Genomic DNA, 25743 nt, shown 5'->3' on the forward strand with positions numbered 1-25743 from the left:
CTGCTGGAATTGACTGATGCATAATGCGTGAAAGTTAGCTGGTATACTATAACCATTCTTAAATCTCGTCAATGGTGAGGGTGGAGGATATGAGATGAAAACGCCCTAAAGTTTATTGTTCATTTTACCTGGCAACCTTACTGACTGCCATCAAGGAAATTGTTCAGTCTTCATTGGTTTATGGAGCCTTTCCGTGGACACACATAAGCTTAAGGTGATTCCCTAGTTTTGCATTGCGCATTCCTACTGCGCACCATTTTTGAGTCATCAGCGCGCGCACACGAGTGCGCGCGCGTGCAAAATGTAACAGATTTCCCTCAAACTAAGCTCAATAGCGAGATAAATGCTCGTTTTCTCTTAAACGAGTACGGTGACCCCCACTTTTTATTTTATAAATTCAATGAGAACAATATCCTAATTAACTGAGAAAAAAATTGGCAGAAATCTATGGCTACTTTTTTGGCAAATGAAATAAATGCTACAGATAGAGACGTACCGGTCCCAACAGAGGAAGTCCAAATTATGTTTCCTTTGAAGGATAAAAATATTAATTAATACTGCAGGGAATTTGAAGCCATTTTTTCTGGGACGTAGATGAATAAACAATCAATGAAAGTCGAACTTTGTGTGATATAACACGCCGCAGGCGGCATTGGAAAATAGTCGCGCTTATTTGTTGCGCGCGGAGATCACCAAAAGTCACCTTAATAACCGTATTTGTCAGCATTGTGGCGTGAAAACAAGCACGGTGACCCCCCCTTTTTATTACGTTTTTAATATCTCCTTGTCGTGTAACATCAACATACCAAGTTTCATCGGAAATCTATCGTGGGTTCTTTTACCAGGGAATCACCTTAAAACTAGGACATGGAATGATAAACGTCACGGACACCCATATCACTGTGACGCCTAAGGCTAACCATCAACGAAAAAGGAATCACTGTTTTACCTCAACTGATTCAGCCGGTGGGGGACGTTCAATTTTCACTCCACGAGGCATTTCTCTTCTATGGTCGTCGTCTACCTTACCTAGTGTTGTAAGGTTTGCAGGCTTCCGAACGCCATTTTGGTTTTTATGTTAGAGCCTGCGATATTTTTGGTAGATACGTGGTGTAGAAACAGTAGTTCGCGGAAAGCTCGATCTACATGTAACATGGCGGATGGTGGAGGAGGAGCCGTGCAAGAAGAGATTGGCAGAGATATGGTCGAAGGGCAACGAAAAATGTCTGAACCAGCACAACCTGCAAACAATCATCAAGCACAGAAAAGCGAAGCGTCAAAGAAATCATTGAAAAAGAAAGGTGGGTAGCTGAAATCAGCCCAAGTGTTTTCTATGATATTTTTGTGTGTTAATGTATAATATAAAAGAAACCTGTGAAGTTTTTCTTTGTTATGTAGCTATTGTTAGAGTTAGGGCCTACATATTATGTTGACTTCTTTGTTTTCTTATACTGCGTGGCTGGTGAGTGTTTCGGGTTCTTACACTGAGTATGAGCCTTTTAGATATGCAATCTTAAATGTCTCCAATTTAAAAGACTACGCGGACGCGTTTTCTTTCGATGAAATTCACCGACCTGTAAGTGTAATTCAAGTATTAATATGTCCACAATATAACACGCCTTTTCTATGTTTTATACTCTGATAAAACATGGGTTTTTGACCAATCAGAGCGCGTGCAGGGTCCTATCTATATTTTAAAGCTTAATCATACATGTAAATACAATTCTCTCAAATGTGATTGGTGCATAAACTGCTGCATTGCAAAATGCGGAGAGTCAAAGACGTCATTGCAAAAGAAAGGTGGGCAGCTGAAATCAGCCAAGGTGTTTTTGCTATGTGTGTATAAAGTAATCTTAAAAGTGTTTAATTTCAAAGGTTTTGTCTGATTTGTCCTGAAATTGCACTGATGTTTAAGTGCAATTCAAGAATTTTTATGTTCACAAGTGTCCCTGTTGATAAGTTAATTTAAAGACATTTGTGCCAAAATTCCAAAATTCATGGCTACAAAATGAAAAAAAAGCAATGAAGATTTCCAGTCATGCAACTATTAAGCTTGCTGGATTATAGGGACAATGTGTACTAAAAGCATCTGCGGTCAAGTGTTGATTGATACCCTTTATCAACTGTCAATCAACACTCATTGGACATCTTGATCAACACTCAATGGACATCTTAATAAACACTCAATCAACAAACTTCTTGATCGACACCTGATAAGCACCCTGGTGGGGGTACCCCCTATAATGGCCTATATGGGAAGGCTCTGCCCGAAAGGGTACCTTTCTCAGGCCTCAGGTACAGTATGTAAAAGTGTAGGGATTTCACAAGTTGTGGTTTATGAAAGGGTAGGGAAATTGGTCATTTACATGTAGGTATTTAAAAGGGCCTTCAATTATAATATTTCGAATAGACTCCCCTTATGGCTGTATCAGTTTAATTATTAAGCACCACATGAAAATGAGAACAAGACTTCCTAAAAAAGGTACCATAGAGTTCCGATAGTAACGACCCCCCGAAAGTAGCAACCCCCCGAAATTAACGTCAATTTTTTGTGGCTGCTAGTAAATCCCGAAAGTAGCGATCCCCCGAAAGTAGCGATCCCCCGAAAGTAGCGACCCCCCGAAAGTAGCGACCCCTCCCGAAAGTAGTGATCACCGCCAATAGTAAACAATGAGTTGACAGGCTTAACACGACTCCCGCTGTTTCGTGAGGTGACAAGTCTGTGACCTTTAGAGTTAAGCTCTAGCAAGGATATCTTTGAGAGATTTACCTTTCCTGTAGGAGATGAAAGGTGGTTCTCTGTATATTTCTCTCAGCAAATTGATTGATTCTCTGTTGTTACATTTGTATAAAGTAACAGGCCAAACGTTGGCCTCTTAGTAAATTGTGGCCTTCGATCTGCTCAAAGGAGGATTTTATTTTCTCAGTGGAGCCTATAGGTAGAATCTTTATGCCGTTGTGTTTGCTGGCTCTGTGGCAATTTAAGTTAAGTTAAGTTAACTGGCTCATTTATGTTGCAGCTATTAAATCGCTCGGATCAGTAGCCTTCTCTATTGTCGTGATCTTTTGTTTATTAGCCTGTGGTGACCTTATGGCTAATCTTTCATGATATATATCACCAGCGTTTATCACGGGCGGTTATGCAAGTCTCAAATCCGAATTCTTTCAAGGCTATTATTGTAGTTTCTAAGAAGAGTGCACCTCCATTATTTTGTTGCATTGCTCGCATCCAACCGACGTTAGTTTTTTGTAACCGTCAGGTTGCCGTGTTGGGATTCAACTCAAGGATGCTGTAATGATCTCGTTAGGCAAATGTATCAGGTTGTATTCTCAAACAAGACTCGAGTTTCGGTTCTTCAGCGAACCTCATCAGTTGTTTCTATGTTATGGGTCTCAGGAATGTTAGTCAGTGAAGACCGTTGACATTCCGTGAATAGTGAGCGTTTTGCTGTATTTATACCAGCGACATGTAAGGATCGAAAGTTCTGGTCTGTTATTGGTTGTTTATATTAACCAATAGGAATGTAGGGATTTTGATCCTAAAGCAGTTGTGTTTCTTATGAAGGTCGTTTATCTGCATTAAGGACGTAAAAATCTATTTTCTCGTGTCGAGAAAAGGTAACGGAATAGTGTTAATGTATCTGGAACTCTACGGTAGCGCTATTTGTAAACGATTTCTGTTCCCCGAAAGTAACGACCCCCCGAAAATAACGACCCCCCTAAAGTTACGACCCCCAAAGGCTGCTAATTCCGAAAGTAACGAGGGTCGCTACTATCGGAACTCTACGGTATGTGAAGGGGGCACCTTTTTTCAATAAAAGATACATAAAAGGGGTACATTTTCTGCCAAAATGATTTACAAAAGGGTAAGGGGTTGGACCTCGGGGCGGAGCCTCCCCCGTATCAAACTTTGTTAAGCATTCCCCTCCCCGGGATTGGCACTGCACAGACATTCACTCTATAGTTGGCACAGTACTGACTGACTTATATGTATCGACTGGTAATCAATGGTGTGTCTGAAAATTAGTTGACTCTTGACTGATTGTCGACCAACATGGCAAGCAAGTATCGATCAAGTGTCAACGGAGATGCCAATCAAGTGTCAACTGAGATGCCAATCAAGTGTCAATTGAGTGTTGATTGAGGATATCAATCGATACTCAACTGCAGATGCCATAATATGGTTACAACTTAAAGTGCACCTAACCCCAAAATATTTTTTCGCTCAAATAAATCAATAATTGCAAATTAGTCTGTGACATCAAACCAGGAATAGACCCATGCCCCTTACTAGACCTAGTTTAAAAAGGCAGAGTGCGTTTCAAACAGTTGCAAAGATTTATTTAAGCGAAAAAAATATTTTGGGGTTCGGTGCACTTTAAATCATGTGGTTATTCATGTTGTTTTTGTTGTAGTGGAAGTGTTGCTTAAAGCCGCTGGAAATGCCCCTATTATGGTGAAAAAGAAATGGGTAGTGGATGGATCAAAACAAGTGTCATATATTATAGAATTTATTAGGAAGTACATCAAATGCGAGCAACAAGACTCATTGGTGAGTTGACGAAGGATGGTCTTCTCATCATGTTCAAACCCGGGACCTTACAAATTGATCAAAATCAAATATCGAAAACCTAAGTGATCAATCAATATTACTTACAGTAGCCCTTATCAACTAAGTGAGAGATCTGTATGGGAGAATTTTAATTAAGGTCATGAGTATAGACTGAATGCAGTGAGGTCTGTACTCAAAACTGAGGTCAAAATCTCCCATACAGACCGACTGAGCTCAGTTAATAAGATGTTTATTGTTTGGCACAAACAAGAGCAATAATTGTTTGTTTAATGTAACTGGTTTGTAGTAACTGACATTTTGTTTGCAAATGGCTATGAGCCAAATGTAATTTTGCCAAAGTTTGTTCCTCTTCTTCACTTTTTTATCACCATTGTTAGATTAAAATAGCCAAATGATTTTGGATTTTAGTTTGCAACTTATTTCACTGCAAAGCATTACCGGTCTGAATGCCGGTCTAGATGGGAAAATCTAGACCACTTTCAATATCGATTTCAGCCAATCAAATTCATGAATTTGGTAGTTACCAGTCCTTTTGATACAAAGCCATGTAAATGGAGGATATTTCATCCCCGTGCATGGATATGGATTTTATCTTCGAGTGTTCAACTTGATATCTCACGAGTGAGCACAGGAAACGAGTGAGATATCGAGTTGAACACTGTCTAGAAGATACAATTCATACATGTATCCCCAAGTGGGCATGTAATATTTTGTTTATTATATAAACACCAGTGAAAAAGGCACGATTTATTATGTAACCATAGTGACTGTGATCTCTTCACATGTGAAGATATAAAGTTTTTGTACGAAGCTCACTTGGTATTTCACTGGTGTTAATATAATGATATACACTTACGTAATGTATGGTCCCGAGGGAAACAGTTAGTTTTGTTGTCCCGAGAGTCCTGATGTTTCCCGAGACGAAGTCGAGGGAAAACAAAACTAACTAGTTTCCTGAGGGACCATACATTAAGTGTTTTGTTTTATATTTAGACTTTCATATAGCAAAAACAAAGAAACAAAGAAAGCATGCAGGCAACAACTGCGCAGTTGTATCCCAGTCGGGATATGTTTGAATTTAATCAGGGGCACGTGACCAAGAATCAGCCAATCACAGCGCTCATTTTGTTGAGTAAAAGTGTAACTATATAACGATAATGGATATTATATGATAATAATTATTATTCATCAACTGTTCAAAATAATCAGTAAACATTAATGATGATGAATGACTGCAATGATGCTGGCCAGAGACAAATATTGTTATTGATTGTGGTCAACTACGAGAGTGAAACTAGTATATTTACATCTCAGACTGGGAAAACCAATCCAGAATCAAATGAAAGCGATTGAAAACAGTCCTAGTTGAGAGGTGAAATTTCCCTTGATCTTGATAATAGGGCTGTAGCTTACAGTCCTTAACAACATCCACTTAAACAATCTCTTCTGTCACTTTTCTATTATTAATAGTCACTTCTGTACATCAGCCAGGAATTTTTCATCCCAACTACATGTATTTGCAAATCTATTTGTTTACTCTCATTGAAATCTATTAATTGTATGGTGTAGGTTGTAGAGAGGTTTCATTGCCCTCTTGGTGCTAATTCCTATACATCTTTCATTTCAGTTTGTTTACGTAGGTCAGTGCTTTGCACCAACTCCTGATCAGACATTACAGAACTTATATGATGTGAGTAGATCATATTATTTAAGAAATGGAAAACATTTAATTACCATGTTTCTATCAAGCTTTAGTATAAATAGAAAACTTAGGCAAGCAAGTAACTGTCCAAGGAGAGCAAACATAGAGTTGTTGTGCATGTAAGCCAGTCATGAGCTTGTTACTTGCAAAGGTGCTAGTGTGTAAATCAGTCCTAAGAATGTGCATGTTAAAACCTTTTGTGTGTAGAACTCTCTAAAGCCACAAGTCTAGTGGAATGTGTTGATTGTACAAGTGAAAATAATTTATCTTTTCAGTTGATGATTAGAATAAGTGAGTGACTTTACATTATTTCTTCAAAGTATCCTCTAAAAGAAGGAAAGCATGTTTTCTGTTTATATTTATCTCAAGTGTGGAAACATTTGAGAAATTAAAGTTAATTGGGAACATGTAAAAAAATTATATATGATGAAATTCTTATTTCTTTCATATGTTTGACTTGCAGTGCTTTGGAGCTGATGGAAAGTTAGTTCTTCATTACTGTAAGACGCAAGCATGGGGATAACAGAAAGTGTATAATTTATACCATAAAATTCTAGTTGTTAAAGAATCATAACATTATAAATATAATTGTAGTAAATAATGTTTATCATTCTCTAGTTTTGAATTTCAACACTTGACCTCTTTTAGCCTAAACAAACAGCAAAGAAATGTCATTAATTTTCATAACTGTAGGGTTTTTTGTGAAGTAAAGTATACTGTAAATTTTTTTAAATAATGTAGTTTTGTTTAGGTGATGGACCTTCAAGTGAAACTGCACCACATAACTTACTAGCCTTAAGTGCAGGCATATTTTGGGTGTGCGACTGCACATTTTCTTATTAAGGACATTGGCGCAAAAACTTTCTGAAAATTTTCTAAAAATGTTACCATTGACTGGTGGTGAGTTAGTGAAGCCAGAAATGTAAAAGAAATGGGTTTCACCAACTTCGTTTTGGAGAGAACATGTGCGGAAGAAAACCGAAATCTGAGTAAATCGAGCTTGGTTGGAAGGCCACAGTGGCTGCAAGTCCCAAAATATTGCAATTAGAGCTTTGAAGGGAAATGTTCTCTGCCAAATATGGTGTAAATGGATCTATTAAGCGAATTTAGTCAACTTGTGAGGCTCCCCAGAGAACAACTTCGCATTTAGAGACCACAATTTCACGCGCTTTGCAGCCGCATGATGGCAGGATTTGATGTCTCGCTGACAGAAATTGTGAATTTTTTACCTTCCCACATTGATTTTTTGTTCATTTTTGGACAATGTGGAGATAATTGTAAATAAAATCGGTTTCTGAAAAGAAGAGTAGGGGTCACTGTGCATCCAAGATCGTTAATCCAAGTAAAGCTATAGCACTGGCCATCTGCCCTATCATTGTTTATTTTATTATTTAGCACACGTGCTTGATGCATGACATGGCATGTGAATTTGCGTGCGCAGTAAGGATGCGCAGAAACAATTAGCGCGAACGTCCTTAAGTTTGTAACTGTGGAGGTAGGGGCAAGGGAAAACCCTTGCGAAATGGCTTTTGGAATTCCTAGGAATTCCTAGGATTTTCCTAGGAATTCCTAGGAATTTATTCCTAGGAATTCCTAGGAATAAAGGTGTGAATTTTCACGGTAAATTCGGACTGGGAATTCCTAGGAATTCCTAGGAATTCCCAACCATAACAACTCTGGTTCTAAAAACCTAGAAATTCCTAGAAATTCCCAGAAATTCCCAGAAATTCCCAGAAATTCCAAGTTTATAGCCAACAGGACTTGGAATTCCTAGGAATTCCTAGGAATTCCAACTCAGAGAACCAATGACTTTCCCTGAAAAGCTGTAAATCTAAAAAATTTCTAGGAATTTCTAGGAATTTCTGGGAATTTTTGGGAATTTTTGGGAATTTTTGGGAATTTTTGGGAATTTTTGGGAATGTTTAAGAATTACTGGGAATTTTAAGCAAAAATTTGAGGCTAATGATATAAAATAAATACTTTAAATTAAAAAAAACCCAGCTAAAATTCAAGTATTCAATGAAATTTATTTAGAAGCTTAATTAAGGCTTACATGTAAAATATTTTTGATTAAATAACATCAATGTGTGGTAATATTAGGATGGGATTTGATTTATTTTTCTTTTCTTGAAAACTTCATACGGATTAATCCTCAATTACAGCTATTCATATAAAATAGTTCTAATCAATCATTAAATTTGGTTTGACACAAATTGTGAATAAAATCTGTTGATTCTTTTCCATAAAATACAATATCTTAAGTTATATTTGAAAACCAAGCACTCTTGGGAGTGAAGGGGCTAATTACAGACCAATAAAATTGATTTTTTGATTTAAATCTTGTTGTAACTGTAACAATATATTAGAATAAAGTTATCCTAAACTGCAAACTTAGCTGCTGTTTGTACTGTTTGTATTTTTTTTCCTGGGCTCACAATGAGTTGGCCTTGAATGAGGTTGTCAACAAGAACCTTGACCATTTTGTATCTGGATTCCTTGACATCTGAATTTGAAAAAAAATAATATATTAAAATATGTATATTTAAAGCTCAGACCAGGCTTTTAAGATGGCTATGAGGAAAAGGGCATTCATTGGATTCTCAAATTGAGAAATCTCTGTTATATTGAGTGACTTTTATATTGGAGTTAGTACATCTCTCTCATGGATTTTACTAAAAAAGGGCTGAATACATTATTTTGTTTTTACCAAGGAGGGCTTCTTTATGTACTAAGGTTTGTTTAATAACAGTTCCTATTATGAATCTTGAATGTTCCCAAACGTGACTAGAGGAATCTTGAAACCTTACTGATAGGTTTATTTCATTGTAAAGCATAAGCTTAAGAAACTGCGGCATGCAAGTGACCGATTCGATTCTCAGAATTATTCTAGTTTCAGTTGCGCCGAGCGTTACGTAAGCTTAATTCAACCCGCTACATCTATTCTTTTATAAGATTTTGATCACGTAACGAATATCGCAATTTTTACTCACCACAAACTTTCAAAATCGTAGCTTTACAGATGGCCACTCGACCCTTGTTTGTACCAGTCAGTATGTCAACTGTTGTCCCTTCTTTTAACTCCACGGCGCCAACGACTTTCTTTTCTTTTACAACACTCACGCTATTCTCGTTTTCCCATTGAACCACAATAAAAGCTATCTTTAGAAATGTTATATTAAGCAAAACAGTTGAGAAAAGCGATCAACCGATCCAAAGTACATTCAAAGATGCGCGCCAAATGGAGTCTTCTTTGTTTCCGATCACGGGCATGATCACGTGGATCTTTTAGGACTTGTAATTGGCTAGCAAAGTGAATCCGCTGGCTTGCCGATTGCAGTGTTAAGAGAAGCGGTTAACTTTATTCTGACTTCTCCGACCGGTTCTCTGCTTCTAGAAGATGGATAGCTTGGTGATACAAATAAAGATGTGAGCTCACTCTATGTAGAAATAATCGACAAGAATCGATCGTATTACAAATGCACGATTTGTGGCCGAAAGTTGTCGAGGAAACAAAGACTCGAAACTCACTTGAGTTGTGTTAATGGCCAAGGTGAGAAATAACACAAGCCAATCACAGTTTTGAATGCGACTACAAATCGTCTTTTACCCTCATACTTATAAAAGAAGGATACCACATTCGGAAGTATAAGAGATACCTAGATGATCCCAGTGTACCAGTACCTAAATCTACAAAGCTTGACCGTAGCAAGCGTTCAGCAACACGTTCCAACACCGCCATCTCGATTCCTCAGTCAGTCGTTTCCACTGAACTTAAAGCAGTATTGACAACAGAGTAGAGTGCGTCTTACAAAGGAGAAACATTTGTACAAGAGACAGGAGTAGCTATATGCAATTACAGAGGTGCGTTGGAACTCTGGTCCACAAATAGTTATGCACTGCCCGAAGTATAAAACAATCTTGTTGATAGCTGACAGACAGAGAAGAACAACAAGTAAACTTAAGAGCTGTTATTATTGAAGTGTGACTATCACTTTTCATTTTTATATAAAGAAGGACTTGTAATTTGCACCAAAAATAAAAAGATGTAATTTTTTTTGGGAGATCCAGTGATTGGGACATTTAAGAAATTAAGTTATGAAAGGAAACTTGGTTGGTACTTCTCACTACTAACAAGTCTTGTTGACAAATATTTTCAGATCAGAGTTTCAAATAAAGTAAATTGAACATTGACTACCTTTGTCTTGTCTGCATGCCAAATGTTTGCAAAGTGTGTGGATGATCCACAAGTATTGGAACATCTACAAAACATTTTTGTAAGAGTTCCAATACTTGTGGATCATCCACACACTTTGCAAACATTTGGCATGCAGACAGGACAGAGGTAGTCAATGTTCCCCTTTTCTTACAAAAAGGTTTTGTAAGAATAAAAACAGCAAAACAAATTACAGCAATTAGTCATGAAAATAGAGCAAAAAACTGAAAAAAAAGCAGCAACAACAATTATAAAAAAAAGAAAGATTACTTAGGTGTTGAATTTGTTTGTCTAAGGCATGAAATTTCTACTAAAAGTATTGTCAACAAAAAGTCTCTGACAGCGTTTGAGGCAACTGAGCTTGACTGTTCCAAGGTTTTCCAACAAAGGCAACCAGTAATGTAGGTTAGGGAAGTAAGATAACAATGTAATTATTGTTAATTATTGTGGAAGTTGGCAATTTCCATTTAACATAACTGACAGCTGGTTCATGAGAAAATCCATATTAATGTCAAGATTTACTAAAACTTAGTTTGAGTAATAAATTTCATGATCTTTAAGTTATAAACGTGTACATGTATGTATATCTCTTGGTAAGTTTTGTATAGCATACCTTTTATTTAGCCAAAGTTTTAAGCCTCTGAAATTACTCTTTTTCTTAAAACCTTCACATTCAAGGTATTGAGAATTTCTTAGAATTTATGTGGACCTCAGGGTATTAAAATTGCCTCAAATAAAGCTGAGAATTCCTAGTAATTCCTAGGGATTCCAAGTCCTCACAAAACTGGAGTCTTCCTTTCCCAGAAATTCCCAGTAATTCCAAGCTTTTTAAATCAGAGTTAATTTGCATAGTTGGGAATTTTTGAGAATTCCTAGGAATTCCTAGGAATTCCTAGGAATTTTTAGGAATTCCTAGGAATTCCCAGAAATTCCCAGAAAACTGGGAATTCGGTTTGCAAGGGTCATTTGCATAATTGGGAATTTTTGAGAATTCCTAGGAATTCCTAGGAATTCCCAGAAAACTGGGAATTCAGTTCGCAAGGGAATTTGCTCCAATCTTCTACCAGTCAAGCATCCAATAACAATCTAAGATGGTGGCATAAAAAACCTGGTATGTCGAGCATTCTGGTACAAGAGAATGCCTGCTCTGCATCCAACTACCACCTCACGGCGAGACTTTGATTGTCAGTTGATGTGGTTAAGTCTTCCCTACAATACGTAATGAGGTGAATGTCAAACAATCTGTCAAAATAACAGAGTTCTGAATGTCAGTTGTCTTCTCTTTCACCCGGGAATTGGGCTGAGGGCAGGAGATGATGGACATTTCATGCTGCAGAAATATCATTAGTGACAGTTTTTGTGTAAACTGAATAACATGTAAATATTTTAAATAGACCCTTCTCCAAAATGGCAGCCGAAAATTCAAATAAGCGAAAATTAACTAAAATCAAAAACGTATACCAGCACTAGAATGAACATCTTTACTTTAGTAACCCTGCCAATTTTCAGCATTTCAGGTGTAATATCAGCTGAGAAAATGTAAGTTGAAAATTGAGAAATTTATAGACGTTTGTATGACTGGGGGTATAATGCATACCCCGGGTATAATGCATACCCCCAGTCATACAAACGTCTGTACTTTTTTCAATTTTCAACTTACATTTTCTCAGTTGATAATTCACCTGAAATGCTGAAACTTTGCAGGGTTACTAAAGTAAAGGTGTTCTTTCTAGTGCTGGTATACGTTTTTAATATTGACCTATTTGAATTTTCGGCAGCCATTTTGGAGAAGGGTCTATCGGTGTTTTAATGATGTATCATCATTGTCTTTCAAAATAATGACATGAAAAAATAAGGAGACAGGGGGTTGTTAATTTGTAAACTGTACTGCCAAAAGGAGAATTCTCTGGTAACAGCATAGCATAGCATGATTGATTGGTAGTATCAAAATCATGCCTTTTTACAGTTCAGTGGAATGTACTGCTAAAATTTATGAAATGCTGACTTGCAGCACCATTTGACACACACTTTGTTCATACTACAGTTTTATGTTTGCTGCCATCAGTCATCTTAGCAGAACTCCCAGGAAAGAATAATAATAAAAGAAACCTTATTTATGTAATGCAGTTTGTTTGTTTGTTGCTCGTCATTGTAATGATGACCGACAGCAGCCAAAAATGCAATCATAAGTTAGGTTTTGAACTGCAGAGTTTGCACGATATTGTTAATTGCATTGCAGCTGGCTATTTACATCCCTTACTATCATGCTTTGGGCAATAGAAAAAATATACTCTGTAATGATATGGCCATCTGCCATGTCATTGTTCATTTTATTACTTAGCGCGCGCTCATGCATGACGTCTCATACTGCTGTTTTGGGAATGGCTGTCCTACAAAGGCGAAAAAGCATACGCGATAAGGTCGAAAGGTAGTATGGGTAAAGGGTTTAGGTTACTTGACTGAAGCCAGGAGCCCATCACCAGGATCCTGCAACTACCCCATATTCCTGTCACGGCGTTTTCATAGACCGATCTATTTTTAGTTTGAATTTATGTCGAATTCAGTTCCCCACAGGAACCTCAGTGACCAATTGCAATCATAAGCACGGACCAATGTTGACATGTCGACAATTTCACATGAAGCCGCATTGTTTTATCCTCACCGAAGCGTGCTCATGCAGACTGGAACTGGCCTATTTCGCGGGAAAAATATCTAAAAATAGACTGGTCTGTAAAAATGCCTTTGCATTGGCTTATTATGGGAGTTGCAGGCTCCTAGTAATGTGCTCCTGCTGAAGCTCATGGTGTTTCAGCGTGACGGAAGAAAACAGCCCAGACATGTGTATTGATGCTGTCTCTCTCCTGAAATACTTAACCTCCATCAAGGAACACTAAACTGTGACTACCCATAATACCAATCGGTAATGTCGCGTACGCTTTTACATGTACGCTTTTATGCTTGAGTGTGGGACAACCTTTGTCGAAACAGCTGTATGAATTTGCATGCGCAGTAATGATGCTCGGAAACAATTAGGCCTGTTTTAGAAATCTTTGAGATATATGCTGGCTATCATGAGTTGGCCAACTTCGCTCTTTTTTTTCTTTTATGTGTATGAGTTTTGCGTAAGTTAGCGCTCAGGCCTCCTAAGCTCAAAATACGTGGTGTATGCGAAAGCTTGTGTATATAGAGAATTCTATGGGGAAATCACCGATCGTAGAAAATTGCATAAATAACTATCTCATTTGAAATAAAGTTTTCCTACCTCAAATATGTCGCGAACTTGTCTCTTGAGCTGATTTTAAGCCATTCTGACGCCGTTTAGTGAAGTTATTTGAAATAGAGAGTTTTCCATTTTAGAATAGCTATCTCGTAAGATATTTGCAATAAAATGTTACCATAAAATTCCGCAGTAAACCCACAGGCCTGTGCTTGGTGACATATCAAAGAAGTTTCGAAACTAGGATTTCTCTATATTTGATGTATGCCAAGGGCTATCAAAACTATCAGGTTCTAGTAAAAACGTTTTACCTAGGGAAATTCCAAACACTCATATATGAGTAAAGAGGGATAGGCTCCTACAGTTTTTGATACTAACAGGAGCCATAATATGTATCCACTGAGCTACGAGAACAAAATAACGGAGCTCAACTTCAGCCGTTACCATCTTATTAGCATTCCTTTCCTCTAAATTAAAGAAAATTTATTAGTTGAAAATAACCAATAGCTGGTTGTTCTCCCTTTCCGATCAATTGGCGCTTGGAGGGAAATATTACCGCAAAGCGTTAATTTCCATATTCTTATGTTTTTCCTTTCGAAGGTATTCGTTCTCACTAAACAAATCACCCCTACTGATGGCTATTTTGTTGTCCAATATCCCACTCATCCGAAGAACCCGTCTGCAGCAACAATGTATGTATTACTCTATTTATTTTTAGAAAACAGTCCTAATAAAACACTCGTGCATGCTAATTGGTTAAAAATCGTGTTTGTATGACACGATGGAGACTCAGAACTAGCGCGCGCTGTTGATGTAATAATGGCGTGAGCAAAGATAATTTACATTTTGATGATCAAAGTTAACAAGCTGTGTTTTTCGTCGCGGAGTTTTCTAAAAGAAATAGGAAACATGTTCTCCGTATTTCTATCGAGTTATGCAAACACTCGTGAAACTTTGGGAGAACTCGAAAAAGCTGTGAAAATCTCGAGTCAGCTATCACGCATAGAAATCGAGAGCGAATAATCTAATTGTTTTTAGTATAATTTATAATGGTAATTGAACTGAGAGGAGTGCAATTTGGTCTGAAATCAGACGCATGATTTCAAAATTGAACAAGCGAGCAGCGCGAGTTCGATTTGAAATGACAAGTATGATTTCAGACCAAAATTGCACGACCCGAAGTTCAATTACCACTTAATTAGATCCATTTAGAAATCGCACAACTTAACAGCCTAAATACAAGAATTACAAGATTTTGGTACTGTCCTGATAATTAAATTTATCCATTTTCAACTTAATGAAGTTTTCGCAACAAAAGTTGCCAAATTTGCTAAACAATGACTTTTGTCTTTTGTTTTCCTGTAATGTGATTGGTAAGTTTTAAAAAAAGCCTTGAAATCTGATTGGTTGTTTTGTTTTTCTGTGCCATTCTCATTAGCCGAGAAAAAAGATGCGATTTAGAGCAAAAGATAGTGCGATTTGGGAATAAATCGCACCGCTGAGAACCAAGCACATTGCAAGGATAACCAATGATTTCAAAATGGATGTAATAAATATAATAACCAAATCAATGCGCGCGCTCTGATTGGCCAATCAGCTGTGGGTTATTGTGCCGGCAAACCCATGGAAAAATCGCGCGTCTTCTGAATTATTATATGAAAGTAATGGACCACAAGTTTTCTATGGGTTATAGTCTGATAAACCACTAGGGATGTTAGTAGAACACTCGAAGAATTCGTAAACCACTCGCCTCGTGGTTTACAAATTCTTCTCGTGTTCTACCAACATCCCGCGTAGTTTATCAGCTTATAAACCATAGAAACTTGTGGTTTATTGCTTAAACATAAATCTATAAATCTACTAGTCGTTCAAATCTTTATTTAAAGTCTCGAAAATGACAAGAAGCGGCCTCTAGCGCTCACAGCTACGCTACTCACTATCTATCACAGAATAAATAGTGAGTAGCGTAGCCAATCAGAGAATGCCATTCGTGATAGAACGCTAGAAACACGGTACATACAGTTTTCCATTTGTAGTAAATATCGATAGTAATCCGCGCAGTCGCTTTGCAAATAAAATGTGATTACTATTTCCCATCATTCCACAAATCGAACAAGGTTTCAAAGTTAGTAGCGCAAAAAGTCTACACAAGGCTTTTCAGAGCAATTTTATTTCTCTTAAGACATATAAAAGCGACATTCTTCTGTCTTTTTATGTCATTCTAATAAAAGCTCTTTATTCAACTGGCTCAAATTTGAACCAGGGGTACTCATTATCAGAAGAACTTGGAGGATACTCTCCAATACACCAATGCAGCTCATTCGTAATAGGAGGACAGGTACATCGAAATGGTTGTGGAACCCAACGATCAAAGGTGGTTCCCACATATCCCCCCGACGCCCTGAAAGCCAAACAGATGTCTTGCCCTTGCCATCCGGGGCGATCAAAATTGTCATTTTTGGCTTTAAGTTTGAAAAATGTGTGCAGTTTGTTCTCGTCCGATCTCTGATGGCTCAAGTATTCGAATGTGAACTTCTTGTTGTTGTAGCTTGAACTACAGGGTAGGACCTTATAACCATAGTCGCTGAATGATGCTCCACGAGTCTCCTCCGGTTCGATCAGGAAAAGACATTTGTTTTGGTCATTCCTTGGCCGCAGTGTGTTATCAGCTTTGAGTTTCCATTGTTGGTTTTGCGCCGTAGTTGAACAAGATCGTGCTTCAGGCTCTGCCTCTCCAGATGAAGTCTCGTAAGTCAGACACCTGTTTTGAAGGAATGTAATGGGAGGGTAAAACAAACGGTAACTTATGTGAAGAAGAAGAATAACATATCACTAGTGTAAGTTGTAATCTTCTTTCGCGATTATTATCTCCTCCATCATTTTATTTTTGGTAACATTTTTACCGCATCAAATAGTTTTTAATATAATCAGTTGCCTTTCTAAAGCCAAAATCATCTCAAACAATTACCAGAAAAACACTGGAAAGAAAACGGTGGCCCAGTGCATGATTAAAATCAGGTAGGATACTCACCCGATACAGGGTATGACCCCATTCAAACCATGAAGTAATTGAAATAAAGCAAACAAGAATATTTTTAAAACTTCATAAAGCTCTGTACATCCTAACAAACCTGTCATAAGTCTCTCGACTTGAGCTGTTATGATGTGAATGCGACCAGCGAATTCTTCCAAATGCAGGTATACCTAGAAAAGAGATAACAACGATTTAGAGGCTAAGTTAAACAAACTGTCATGAAAAACAAACAAACAGTAGAGTGTTTTCACTCACGTGTGTTGATATTCAAGACAATAGCAAAACATCGAACAAGTTTTGCATAATAATAGAGTCAAATTACCAAAGGACAATTTCGCTATTGTTCAAGTCCAAACTAATCCTCCGGGAATTGAACTCTATTCTTGTGCAGACTTTTCTATTTGTTTAGGTTGAAAAACATGCTCATTGATCACGTGAGTGAAAACTCTATAAAAGTATGGGTGAAGTAGCGTATATGGGGCAGAGATCAACAGCGTGCTCATGAGAGTGAATATGCTGCATCACTGTAATTTTCTGTTTAAACACGAAGGCGCGCTATAAATAGCTTGGCTCCTCCCCTTTGTTTCAGCTCAAATGCAAAACTCATCCAATATGGCGACCAACGGTCCCACCATGAGTGAAACGGTCTGCATAAAAGACACACTTTAAGTGTTTTTCTGTGTCAATAAATTAGAAGATATTGCGTGTTGTTGACTCTAATTCCCATAATTGAGCTCATTTTGATAATAATTGGCATTAAGTTATCGTTCGGCCGCTCAAAGCGCGATCTGCGGTCGACGAGACACTCGTACAGTTGTCTTTTCAAAATTCGCGCCGTGTAACTTCGGCTTATGTCCCGAGCCCCTTATACACATTGGTTCTCCGAGCCTTCAGATTATTCTCATTGAAACTAGCGGATTCATGAAACATTCTATGCGCAATGCTCAGACTATTATTATTTGTGACAATATTCTGTGACAAAACCTCTAAAGTATGTGGATGATTTCGCAAGTAAGTGCGATTTTGAGACAGAATTTCACAACTCTAGTTCAGTTTGGGGAAAAGTCTTGGCTGTCGCTGCTCGAAAGATATTTTTATTGGGAAATTTAATCGTTATGGCTGAGGGAAATAACCCATCTGTACCCAAGAAAAAGCGTCCAACGGATCGAGGTCCTCAGTTCTCGTTCAACATAGAAGTTCCTCGAACTCAGGAGAGCAGACTTCTCGGCATCAAAGACCGCATAAAGATGGCCAGAGGCTCATTGAATCTCACAAAAGCGACCACAAGCACACAGAATGCAGATTTAATGGAAGCTCTTCTGTTAGCTTTTGAGGAGAAAATTGAGAGGAAACGACTGACATCGAGCGATCTGAGCTTATCATCAACGGGAAGTCCGAACCCCTCTCTTCTCTCTACACCATCCACAACTGCACGGTTTTCGATTCCTTCAGCTTCTTCTACTCCATCTTCGCGTATTTCTTTGCCTTTCAGTGATCCTTCTTCTCCAATTTCTCTTCCACAAGCAGAACGTACGCCACAAAGAATGCAAATCACTGCATCTTCAGCAGAGAACGACTCCATATATCTCTGCAGCGAAGAATCTCTGCGAACTCTGTTTTCTTTTTTCTGTAATACGCTATCGACATCATGTTGTTATTGTGGAAAACCCCTCGATTGCGAATCACTTGTCTTCAATCGACAGAGTCATGTCGTGTCAGTGACAATTTCATGCGTTGGTGGAGATTCTTTCAAGTGGCTCTCCTCCCCCATCATGGGAGGATCTCCTCCAAAGTACTATGTAAATTTGAGGTGAGCACTCTTTCATTTTTTGCTCTAAATTTACTGAAATTTATTATCTCGGTATTTTAGAGTTTTTGTTTTTTGTAACTGGTCACTTATCTGTCTCTCTTTTTCATAGATTGATTCATGGAGTATTGTCCTGTGGCTTGACAGAGACACAATACACAAGTTTCTGTCAAGCAGCCAACATCGGGTCAGAGGGAGAAAAGACCTTCGACACAGGTTAGCAATGCACATTCTCAGATGCTCTGAAAATCATGTAGTCTTTCTCCTTGCAAGGAGAAGGCAGTCAACAGCAGTTTGCAGGTTGTTAAATCATGAATGTTCTATCAAGATAGCTCAAACTGACTGAACTGTTCCTTCTTTGGTTTCTGCCCTACCAGATGCATTCTAAAATACTTCTATTTTTAATCACTTCAACAGTCTTCAAAAAGCTTGGTTACTTGACAGTCGTGAAGAGGGTTTCCAATGAGTCGATGTTGGCTGCTCAAGAACAAGTGAAGAGTAACCCTGCATATGCTGTGAATGGAGAGGTACAAGTAGTCATTTTAACTTCATTTTGTCTTTGGCCACATACTTATACACCTGCCATACTCGGAGTATATTATGTAGACTGGCACGTACAAAGATATAAAATCTTATATCAGATTGTACACCTTGAAAATATCTGTGAGTAGAGAAATGTGACCATTTTTATGTTTTGATTTCTACCATTTTCCTGCAGTGTGTTATAACAGATGCAAGGCATGATTCCAGTCGATCAGCAGCACACACAACAGTGTCAGCCCTTTCTTTCTCGTAAGATGCTTTCTACTCGATTTCTTTGTATGATATGTTGAACCTCTATTATGTTCAACACCATTCCTAAAATCATTTCATTTGCACTGATTATCTTTAGGACCAAAAAGGTGTTAGCAGTTGTCAACTGGAGTAAGGCCAATGAAACTTCAGCAGTAAGCCGTGAGGTCCCTATGACAAAAGAGCTGTTGACTTATCTCTGTGAGACACAAGGTATGATAAGTTTGCATCCTCAATAATATCATATCACATATGTAGTACAAATATGGAGATCAGAAGTATATTTTATAATGCAACTAAAGTAATTCTTTTTTCAGGGTTCCATGTTGCAGAGGTGGCACATGACTTTGTATTACAGCTAAAAACATGGATCTTGTCAAAAGAAATGCTTAATTCCTTTGACTCTTGGCATGGTACTCAGTATACACTTGTATTTTTTGGCTCATTTTGTCTTGATGATTATGACTATTTCTTGAAAATTAGCCTTTTATTGGTATTAAAATTTTTTGTTTATTTTCAGGTGCAAAGTCTGTGACTAAAGCAATGAAGAAAGTTGCCTCAGGACCACAGAGGGATGAGGGCTCAAAGTGGTTTTTTGAATTGTCCGACAAAGGTAAGATATCTCTTTTGTGAGAGTCATCGGAAGCTATATTCTCTCTACAATTATCTGCAGATGTCAAATTCCTTCTTGATATGAGATGAATACAATGGAATATAATAATTGTGAATATTTTACAGTGAAAAGTACAAGGACTCATGTGTACTTCTGCATGAAGAACAGTCCACCCACTGAAGAAGAATTTCAGGGTACACTGTTGAATGTAGTTGACCATTACCAGGTAATTTGAATGACTGTTTATTGAGAGAACATAGTATTTTGTTTTCATTTTTGTAAGTACCTTTTGTTGTGTTATTCTAGCAAGATATGACATGATCATTACCTCAAAGATTGCACATATTTCTTTAATAATGGCGAACAAGAGACATTATATTTACTATAATTATTACTACTGATTTATTAATCTATTTTTCCATAACTTGGTGTATTTATTACTCAGGGTAATCATGTCAGATGCCATGCAGAGTCACGGTGCAAGCAGAATGGCTATGTGATGGGCAAAAGACTGTTAACTAAACCTGAAGCAGTAGCTGCCTACAGGAAAGCCATTATGAGCACTTCAATTTATAGGCATGCATCGGACTACATGCGGGTAAATAATTGACACATGCTGTATGTTTATGTTTCTTTGCATGAAGAAGTTTATCTCTTCTTCCAAATTAATGATGTTGAGGTAAGGGCCATAAATGAGTTGAACAAAATAATTCATTTTCCAATTAAAGAAAAATCACCCATAATTTGTTGCCTTCTTTAGTGCAGGGAAACATATTGGATTGAGTCTCTCCATTCAGTGATGCTCATTTATGCTGCAAAGCGGATTCATTATGGGGATGACTCATACAACATGCGCATGGAGTTAGCCATTCTTGATTGGGTAAGAAACTTATGTTGTTAATTCGTCAAAATAACTTTGGCACTTTTTGGATTCACTGCTTTCTCATGCTTATTGACTCATTTGTCTTACAGAATGAAAATGTGAATCGAGAAGCATCGTCTCTACAGATGTACCAACATGCCAGGCATCCAAATCGCTTGGCAGAGACCAGGGTGCTTACTTCAAAGACATTTCATTTCAGAGAAACTATCTGGTCTACCTTTTTTAATATAAACAAATGATGTCTCATCTGTTTTCCATTGCACCACAGTTTCTGTGATAATTACAACTAGGAGCCCAAATGTCCTGTAAAATATGTGAGGTCATTAGGGAGGACCAATTCTACCAACTGCTGGTACTAAGTGATGAAAACATGAGTATGAGGTTTGACACTAGGTATTTTCCAAGTAGACTCATTATCTGTTACTTTTCTCTGCACTGTATATCTTTTCCTAACTTATAGGAAAGTCACTATAATTTGCTGTGTGGACATTATAAAATGGACCATAAACAATTTGGTACTTGGGCTCTCTTTGACGTGGGCATTTGAATGAGAATTTTATTATTCCCTTTTATGCCCCATATAGGGAATACCAGGAGGGTTAGGAAACCTTGACCTCACATCTTTTATAACACAATTGGGCATCCTTTCCCGCACAGCATTAACGTGGTCCCCCAGTTCGACTTTTCTAGCCTGATAAATAGGGTCTTTCCAGAGCCCACATTTGTTCAATGCTCTCCAGTACGTCTTGTAATCTTTTCTTCGTCGCACGTGATTTTGAATATGTGCTTCGCGATAGCCAAGGTATTCGCGACTGTCGGTCGTTACACATGGCGTTTGCCGACAGTAAATACACATTTCGAACTCGTCCCCTCTTGCATCAGCTATTGTGGAGACAAAGTAAAACAACTATTAGAGCGAAAGCGTAACTGAACAGTCATGAAGTCTGATATGATCGTACAACTGGTCTTCCCGCCTACATTTTATTTGGGACAATTTTTATGTACATTTTTCATGTTTCATTGACAAGTTCGCCCAAGGTGTAGTATAAAATATTGCAATAAATACAACGTGTAGTTCTAAAGAAATAACTCCTTTCAAAACATTCTTAGGCAGGGCAAAACGTTTTGTAGGTGTCACGCAAGGCTGCATTTCGGAAAATGAAGGCATCAAAAGGAAGCAGTCTAAGACATGAACTGTCGCATCATACGAAAAAATCTGTGGTTTGCAAGTATATTCTAACTAGTATTTCCTAGTTTGTAAAAACTCTGCAATTAGTTACTTCTGAGAAATTATAGTGTTACGCGAGTGTTTCAATCTTGGTGATACATTATCACAGTGATTGTTAGTGTCGAACTGTAATCCTAAGTTACCTTTCTAATGTATTGTTCCAAAGGTCAAGAATCATCCAGTATTGTTGTAATCATATTATACTTAGATTAAAAAAAAGAAAAAGAAATCGTACCATTTGTGGAGGAAGCCCGTACAGATGATTCGTTTGGCGACATCGACGCCTGGACATGTTGAAGTGAATCGGTGGTCGGCGACGGTTCACTCGCGCGCTCCAGAACTTCGCCTGCAACAGTCGCTCTGCTTTTATTTTTCTTCCGCTGGGTTGACAGCACTTCCCCTTCGCATTGTTGAAGAAATGCCTTGAACATTTCTTCATCTTTTCTTTTTATTCTTACAGTTATCTACATCCAGTATTTGGAAACAGACATGAAATTACGCAATGGCAATTTTGAGCGATGGCGAAGCGAATCATTTCGAATTTCAAATTTACCGCCAAAAACGAAGACGGTTTCGTTCGGAGGAAGGTAATACAAACCTCAACAAATTCTTCCATTTTGATGAAAACGTAGAAATTTAACGAGAAATGCGCCTCTAGTCAGTGCCTTGCATTGACTGCAGCTCAAGCTGTTTTGGAGTTCTGTATGCCACGACGGTTGATTGACAAATGATCCAGAGGTACCTAAGGCACCTCTCCTTTTATAGCGCGCCTTCGTGTTTAAACTCCAGTGCAATTCCTCAATAATCGCCCTTTTATTTCTGGGATTTGTTACTCCGTTACTACTTTCAAAATAAGTAGGAACAAAGCCATCAAAATCGCGACAACACTTTTTTTAAAGAATGATAATTTTTCTGCTTTAATACTGGAGATTATATACAAAGGACAAGTAGCTGAACTGTGGGCAGAAGAACGTATAGAACGACTCCATCGCTGTTATAAAAGCTTCTAACCCTGAGGAGAGCCTGAAAAAAAACTAACTAGGCTTGAACTAGAGTTGAGCCTATGACCTCTGCGATGCTAATGCAGTGTTTCACTAATTGAGTTATCAAGCCAACTGGGAGCTGGTCAGTCCTTTTTTGAGTTTGTAATGAACCTGTAGATGATCGCAGAGGTCATGGGTTCGAATTCTGTTCAAGTCTGGATTTTTTCCAGGCTCTCCTTAGGTTACTGCTTATGAACGCCAAACTTTATTCAAGCCAGGACCAGATTGTCTCCTTTAGGGGTCACAAAAAGCTTGAGCCACGCCCAGATGGTCTCCTTTAGGGGTTGAATTCAAATTTCCTTGCTTTAATGGGATTGGATATGACCTTTCATGTCACGTTGCGTGACGGCTCAAGTTTCAGTAAACTCACAAATTCATGTTAGGCCATCCCCATAAAATGTTTCGTTTCCCATCGCCCGATCGACCGACCCATTTTTGTGGAAAAGTAAAAAAAGAAAAATCAGAATCACTTGTAAAGAAGCAAGTACTTTAGTTTACAAGCACACGATCTTGTCTTATTAACACCAATTGTCTTAAATTACCATGGATACTTCGTTTTTGTAGCTTTTTTAGACATTTGGTAGTTCTGTTTCTGTTACCTCATCTGATTACGACCGAAAGGACCACGTAACCAAGCTTTCGTACTTAGCAGCCTTGCCTTCGCTGGCACTCAGAACCCTTCATGTGTTTATTTTTATTTTTTTGCCCGACCGACCGACCCACCTTCACGAGAGGGAGGGCGATGGGAAACGAAACATTTTATTGGGATGGCCTTATTAAAATGTCTCATTTTCACTTTTACTGGTAACGTTTTTAAAGCATAAAGGCTAATTTTTGAAAAGGTTTCCTGGGTCTCATAAACCAAGTTGTAGCATTTGTTACATATGAATGTTGTGCCGCGTAGCACTGGGAACACAAATGGTGAAACAGAGAATTAACTCTGAAGTGTAAATTAGAGTGCTATTATAACCCGTGAATAACCCATTGGGCGTTAGCCCTAATAAAGGGAAACAGGGAACCACACGAGGCAAAGAAAAAATCTTTTGACCTCGGTGGGAATCGAACCCACGACCTCCGGATTAGATCTACCGTTTGATCTAATCCGGAGGTCGTGGGTTCGATTCCCACCGAGGTCAAAAGATTTTTTCTTTGCCTCGTGTGGTTCCCTGTTTCCCTTTATTAGGGCTAACGCCCAATGGGTTATTCACGGGTTATAATAGCACTCTAATTTACACTTCAGAGTTAATTCTCTGTTTCACCATTTGTGTTCCCAGTGCTACGCGGCACAACATTCATATGTACCCTTACTTTCTCTTCGCCGCGATTCACCATCCTAAATCGTCCCCGACTTTCTCTGTGCGACCTCGTAGCTCAGTCGGTAGAGTAACGGTAGATCTAATCCGGAGGTCGTGGGTTCGATTCCCACCGAGGTCAAAAGATTTTTTCTTTGCCTCGTGTGGTTCCCTGTTTCCCTTTATTAGGGCTAACGCCCAATGGGTTATTCACGGGTTATAATAGCACTCTAATTTACACTTCAGAGTTAATTCTCTGTTTCACCATTTGTGTTCCCAGTGCTACGCGGCACAACATTCATATGTACCCTTACTTTCTCTTCGCCGCGATTCACCATCCTAAATCGTCCCCGACTTTCTCTGTGCGACCTCGTAGCTCAGTCGGCAGAGTAACGGTAGATCTAATCCGGAGGTCGTGGGTTCGATTCCCACCGAGGTCAAAAGATTTTTTCTTTGCCTCGTGTGGTTCCCTGTTTCCCTTTATTAGGGCTAACGCCCAATGGGTTATTCACGGGTTATAATAGCACTCTAATTTACACTTCAGAGTTAATTCTCTGTTTCACCATTTGTAGCATTTGTTACGTTCTTTTCTTACTCAAGAAAAATATTTTTGGGCTCTGTTGTTGTTTCACAAAAGCCCTTTGAAACTTAACTAGCTGGAAAAATCGTAATTCTCTTTTAAAAAGCTACACCAACCCCTATTATACCGTTTTATTTCAAATCGTGTTATCAGTATTCCCTTCAAGCTCTGACGCCAGCACCCACTTTCACATTGAAACTCCTAGTTAAGTTATTAAGGAACGACTTAACTGTTTCAGATGCTCATATTACACTTAATCAAGAATCCTCTATCAGAATAAGTAAATATATAAATATTTTCTAAGTGCTGAAAGGAGGCATTTTTTAAAACCGACCTACCTTGATGATCTACCATTCTCGACATGGCCTTGGCAATGGCAGGGTCTTCACATGTCTTAGTCTGTTCCATCCGGGTGTTAATTTTTCTTACTTCTATGTTCTTCCGCGCCGTGTCGTCCTTGTACTTTTTCTTAACAAAATTCATTCGCACGGCATACCCATTGGCCTCTAAAAGGCGAACCCGAGATATAAATTCCATCAGGCTTTCCACGCTGCCTGTGGATTGCTGTCCGTGTTTCCAGGCATAAGCTTCATACAAACTTGTTTGGGTGAGCAAAGGTTTTCCGCAAACTTGCAAGCGCAGGCTGCCAAGAGCGTCCTCAAGATGGTCGTCTCTGGCGTCAATCTGACAACCAAAGAGAATAAGTGAATAAAAACCCAAGTTTCTCTAACATACAAATGCAATAATTGATTCCAAGATCATCAGG

At 38.3% G+C, this 25743-nt stretch overlaps 4 protein-coding genes, 1 long non-coding RNA gene and 1 other non-coding gene across 7 annotated transcripts in view; 3 read left to right on the forward strand and 3 right to left on the reverse strand.

Annotated features, from left to right (window-relative positions):
- The first annotated feature begins 1153 nt into the window (after window positions 1–1153).
- Window positions 1154–6798, forward strand: LOC113683766 (autophagy protein 12-like). Its single transcript, XM_089210653.1, has 4 exons — window positions 1154–1301; window positions 4416–4552; window positions 6201–6263; window positions 6739–6798. The coding sequence occupies exons 1-4, from the start codon at window positions 1154–1156 to the stop codon at window positions 6796–6798; spliced, it is 408 nt and encodes a 135-aa protein (XP_089066779.1).
- A 1484-nt stretch (window positions 6799–8282) lies between these two features.
- LOC149043738 (uncharacterized) lies at window positions 8283–11531 on the reverse strand. The gene is made up of 2 exons (XR_016187982.1): window positions 9266–11531; window positions 8283–8778 (listed from the first exon to the last, which is right to left on the reverse strand). It is a non-coding gene; the product is annotated as an uncharacterized LOC149043738 (long non-coding RNA).
- A 4328-nt stretch (window positions 11532–15859) lies between these two features.
- The window catches only part of LOC149043739 (uncharacterized), a 15870-nt gene continuing 5986 nt past the window's right edge, over window positions 15860–25743 (reverse strand). The window contains exons 4-6 of the mRNA XM_089210577.1: window positions 25316–25661; window positions 16837–16909; window positions 15860–16466 (exon numbers count right to left, since the gene is read on the reverse strand). Coding sequence (XP_089066703.1) covers window positions 15941–16466; window positions 16837–16909; window positions 25316–25661 — 945 coding nt within the window. The 3' untranslated portion in view covers window positions 15860–15940. The remainder of the gene's footprint in view (window positions 16467–16836; window positions 16910–25315; window positions 25662–25743) is intronic.
- Window positions 17677–21096, forward strand: LOC149043740 (uncharacterized). 2 transcript variants are annotated; one of them, XM_089210568.1, is made up of 11 exons: window positions 17677–18549; window positions 18659–18762; window positions 18964–19073; window positions 19265–19338; window positions 19439–19551; window positions 19656–19751; window positions 19859–19951; window positions 20077–20177; window positions 20397–20549; window positions 20712–20831; window positions 20924–21096. In XM_089210568.1, exons 1-11 carry the CDS (start codon window positions 17855–17857, stop codon window positions 21071–21073), a joined length of 1809 nt encoding a protein of 602 aa, XP_089066694.1. In that variant the 5' UTR covers window positions 17677–17854; the 3' UTR covers window positions 21074–21096. The 2 variants fall into 2 exon arrangements, with proteins under 2 accessions (XP_089066694.1, XP_089066695.1); XM_089210569.1 differs by lacking the exon at window positions 19656–19751.
- LOC149043741 (uncharacterized) lies at window positions 20179–22841 on the reverse strand. Its single transcript, XM_089210637.1, has 2 exons — window positions 22298–22841; window positions 20179–21716 (listed from the first exon to the last, which is right to left on the reverse strand). The coding sequence occupies exons 1-2, from the start codon at window positions 22491–22493 to the stop codon at window positions 21394–21396; spliced, it is 519 nt and encodes a 172-aa protein (XP_089066763.1). The 5' UTR covers window positions 22494–22841; the 3' UTR covers window positions 20179–21393.
- On the forward strand, window positions 24466–24539 carry Trnar-ucu (transfer RNA arginine (anticodon UCU)). The gene has a single exon. It is a non-coding gene; the product is annotated as a tRNA-Arg (tRNA).

This window comes from Pocillopora damicornis, chromosome 6 (genome assembly GCF_964200805.1).
Source record: "Pocillopora damicornis chromosome 6, jaPocDami1.2, whole genome shotgun sequence".
In the NCBI taxonomy this organism is placed as follows: Eukaryota; Metazoa; Cnidaria; class Anthozoa; order Scleractinia; family Pocilloporidae; genus Pocillopora; species Pocillopora damicornis.

Excerpts from the sequence above, each read along its gene's own strand:
- LOC149043741 (XM_089210637.1), bottom strand. The coding sequence starts at position 22,493 with ATGTTCAAGGCATTTCTTCAACAATGCGAAGGGGAAGTGCTGTCAACC. Across the intron at positions 21,717-22,297 it reads ACGGGCTTCCTCCACAAATG|CTGATGCAAGAGGGGACGAG; the intron begins GTACGATTTCTT and ends TCTCCACAATAG.
- LOC149043740 (XM_089210568.1), top strand. The coding sequence starts at position 17,855 with ATGGCTGAGGGAAATAACCCATCTGTACCCAAGAAAAAGCGTCCAACG. Across the intron at positions 19,552-19,655 it reads TTATCTCTGTGAGACACAAG|GGTTCCATGTTGCAGAGGTG; the intron begins GTATGATAAGTT and ends TTCTTTTTTCAG. Across the intron at positions 19,952-20,076 it reads TTTTGAATTGTCCGACAAAG|TGAAAAGTACAAGGACTCAT; the intron begins GTAAGATATCTC and ends AATATTTTACAG.
- LOC113683766 (XM_089210653.1), top strand. The coding sequence starts at position 1,154 with ATGGCGGATGGTGGAGGAGGAGCCGTGCAAGAAGAGATTGGCAGAGAT. Across the intron at positions 1,302-4,415 it reads GAAATCATTGAAAAAGAAAG|TGGAAGTGTTGCTTAAAGCC; the intron begins GTGGGTAGCTGA and ends TTTTTGTTGTAG. Across the intron at positions 4,553-6,200 it reads GCGAGCAACAAGACTCATTG|TTTGTTTACGTAGGTCAGTG; the intron begins GTGAGTTGACGA and ends CTTTCATTTCAG.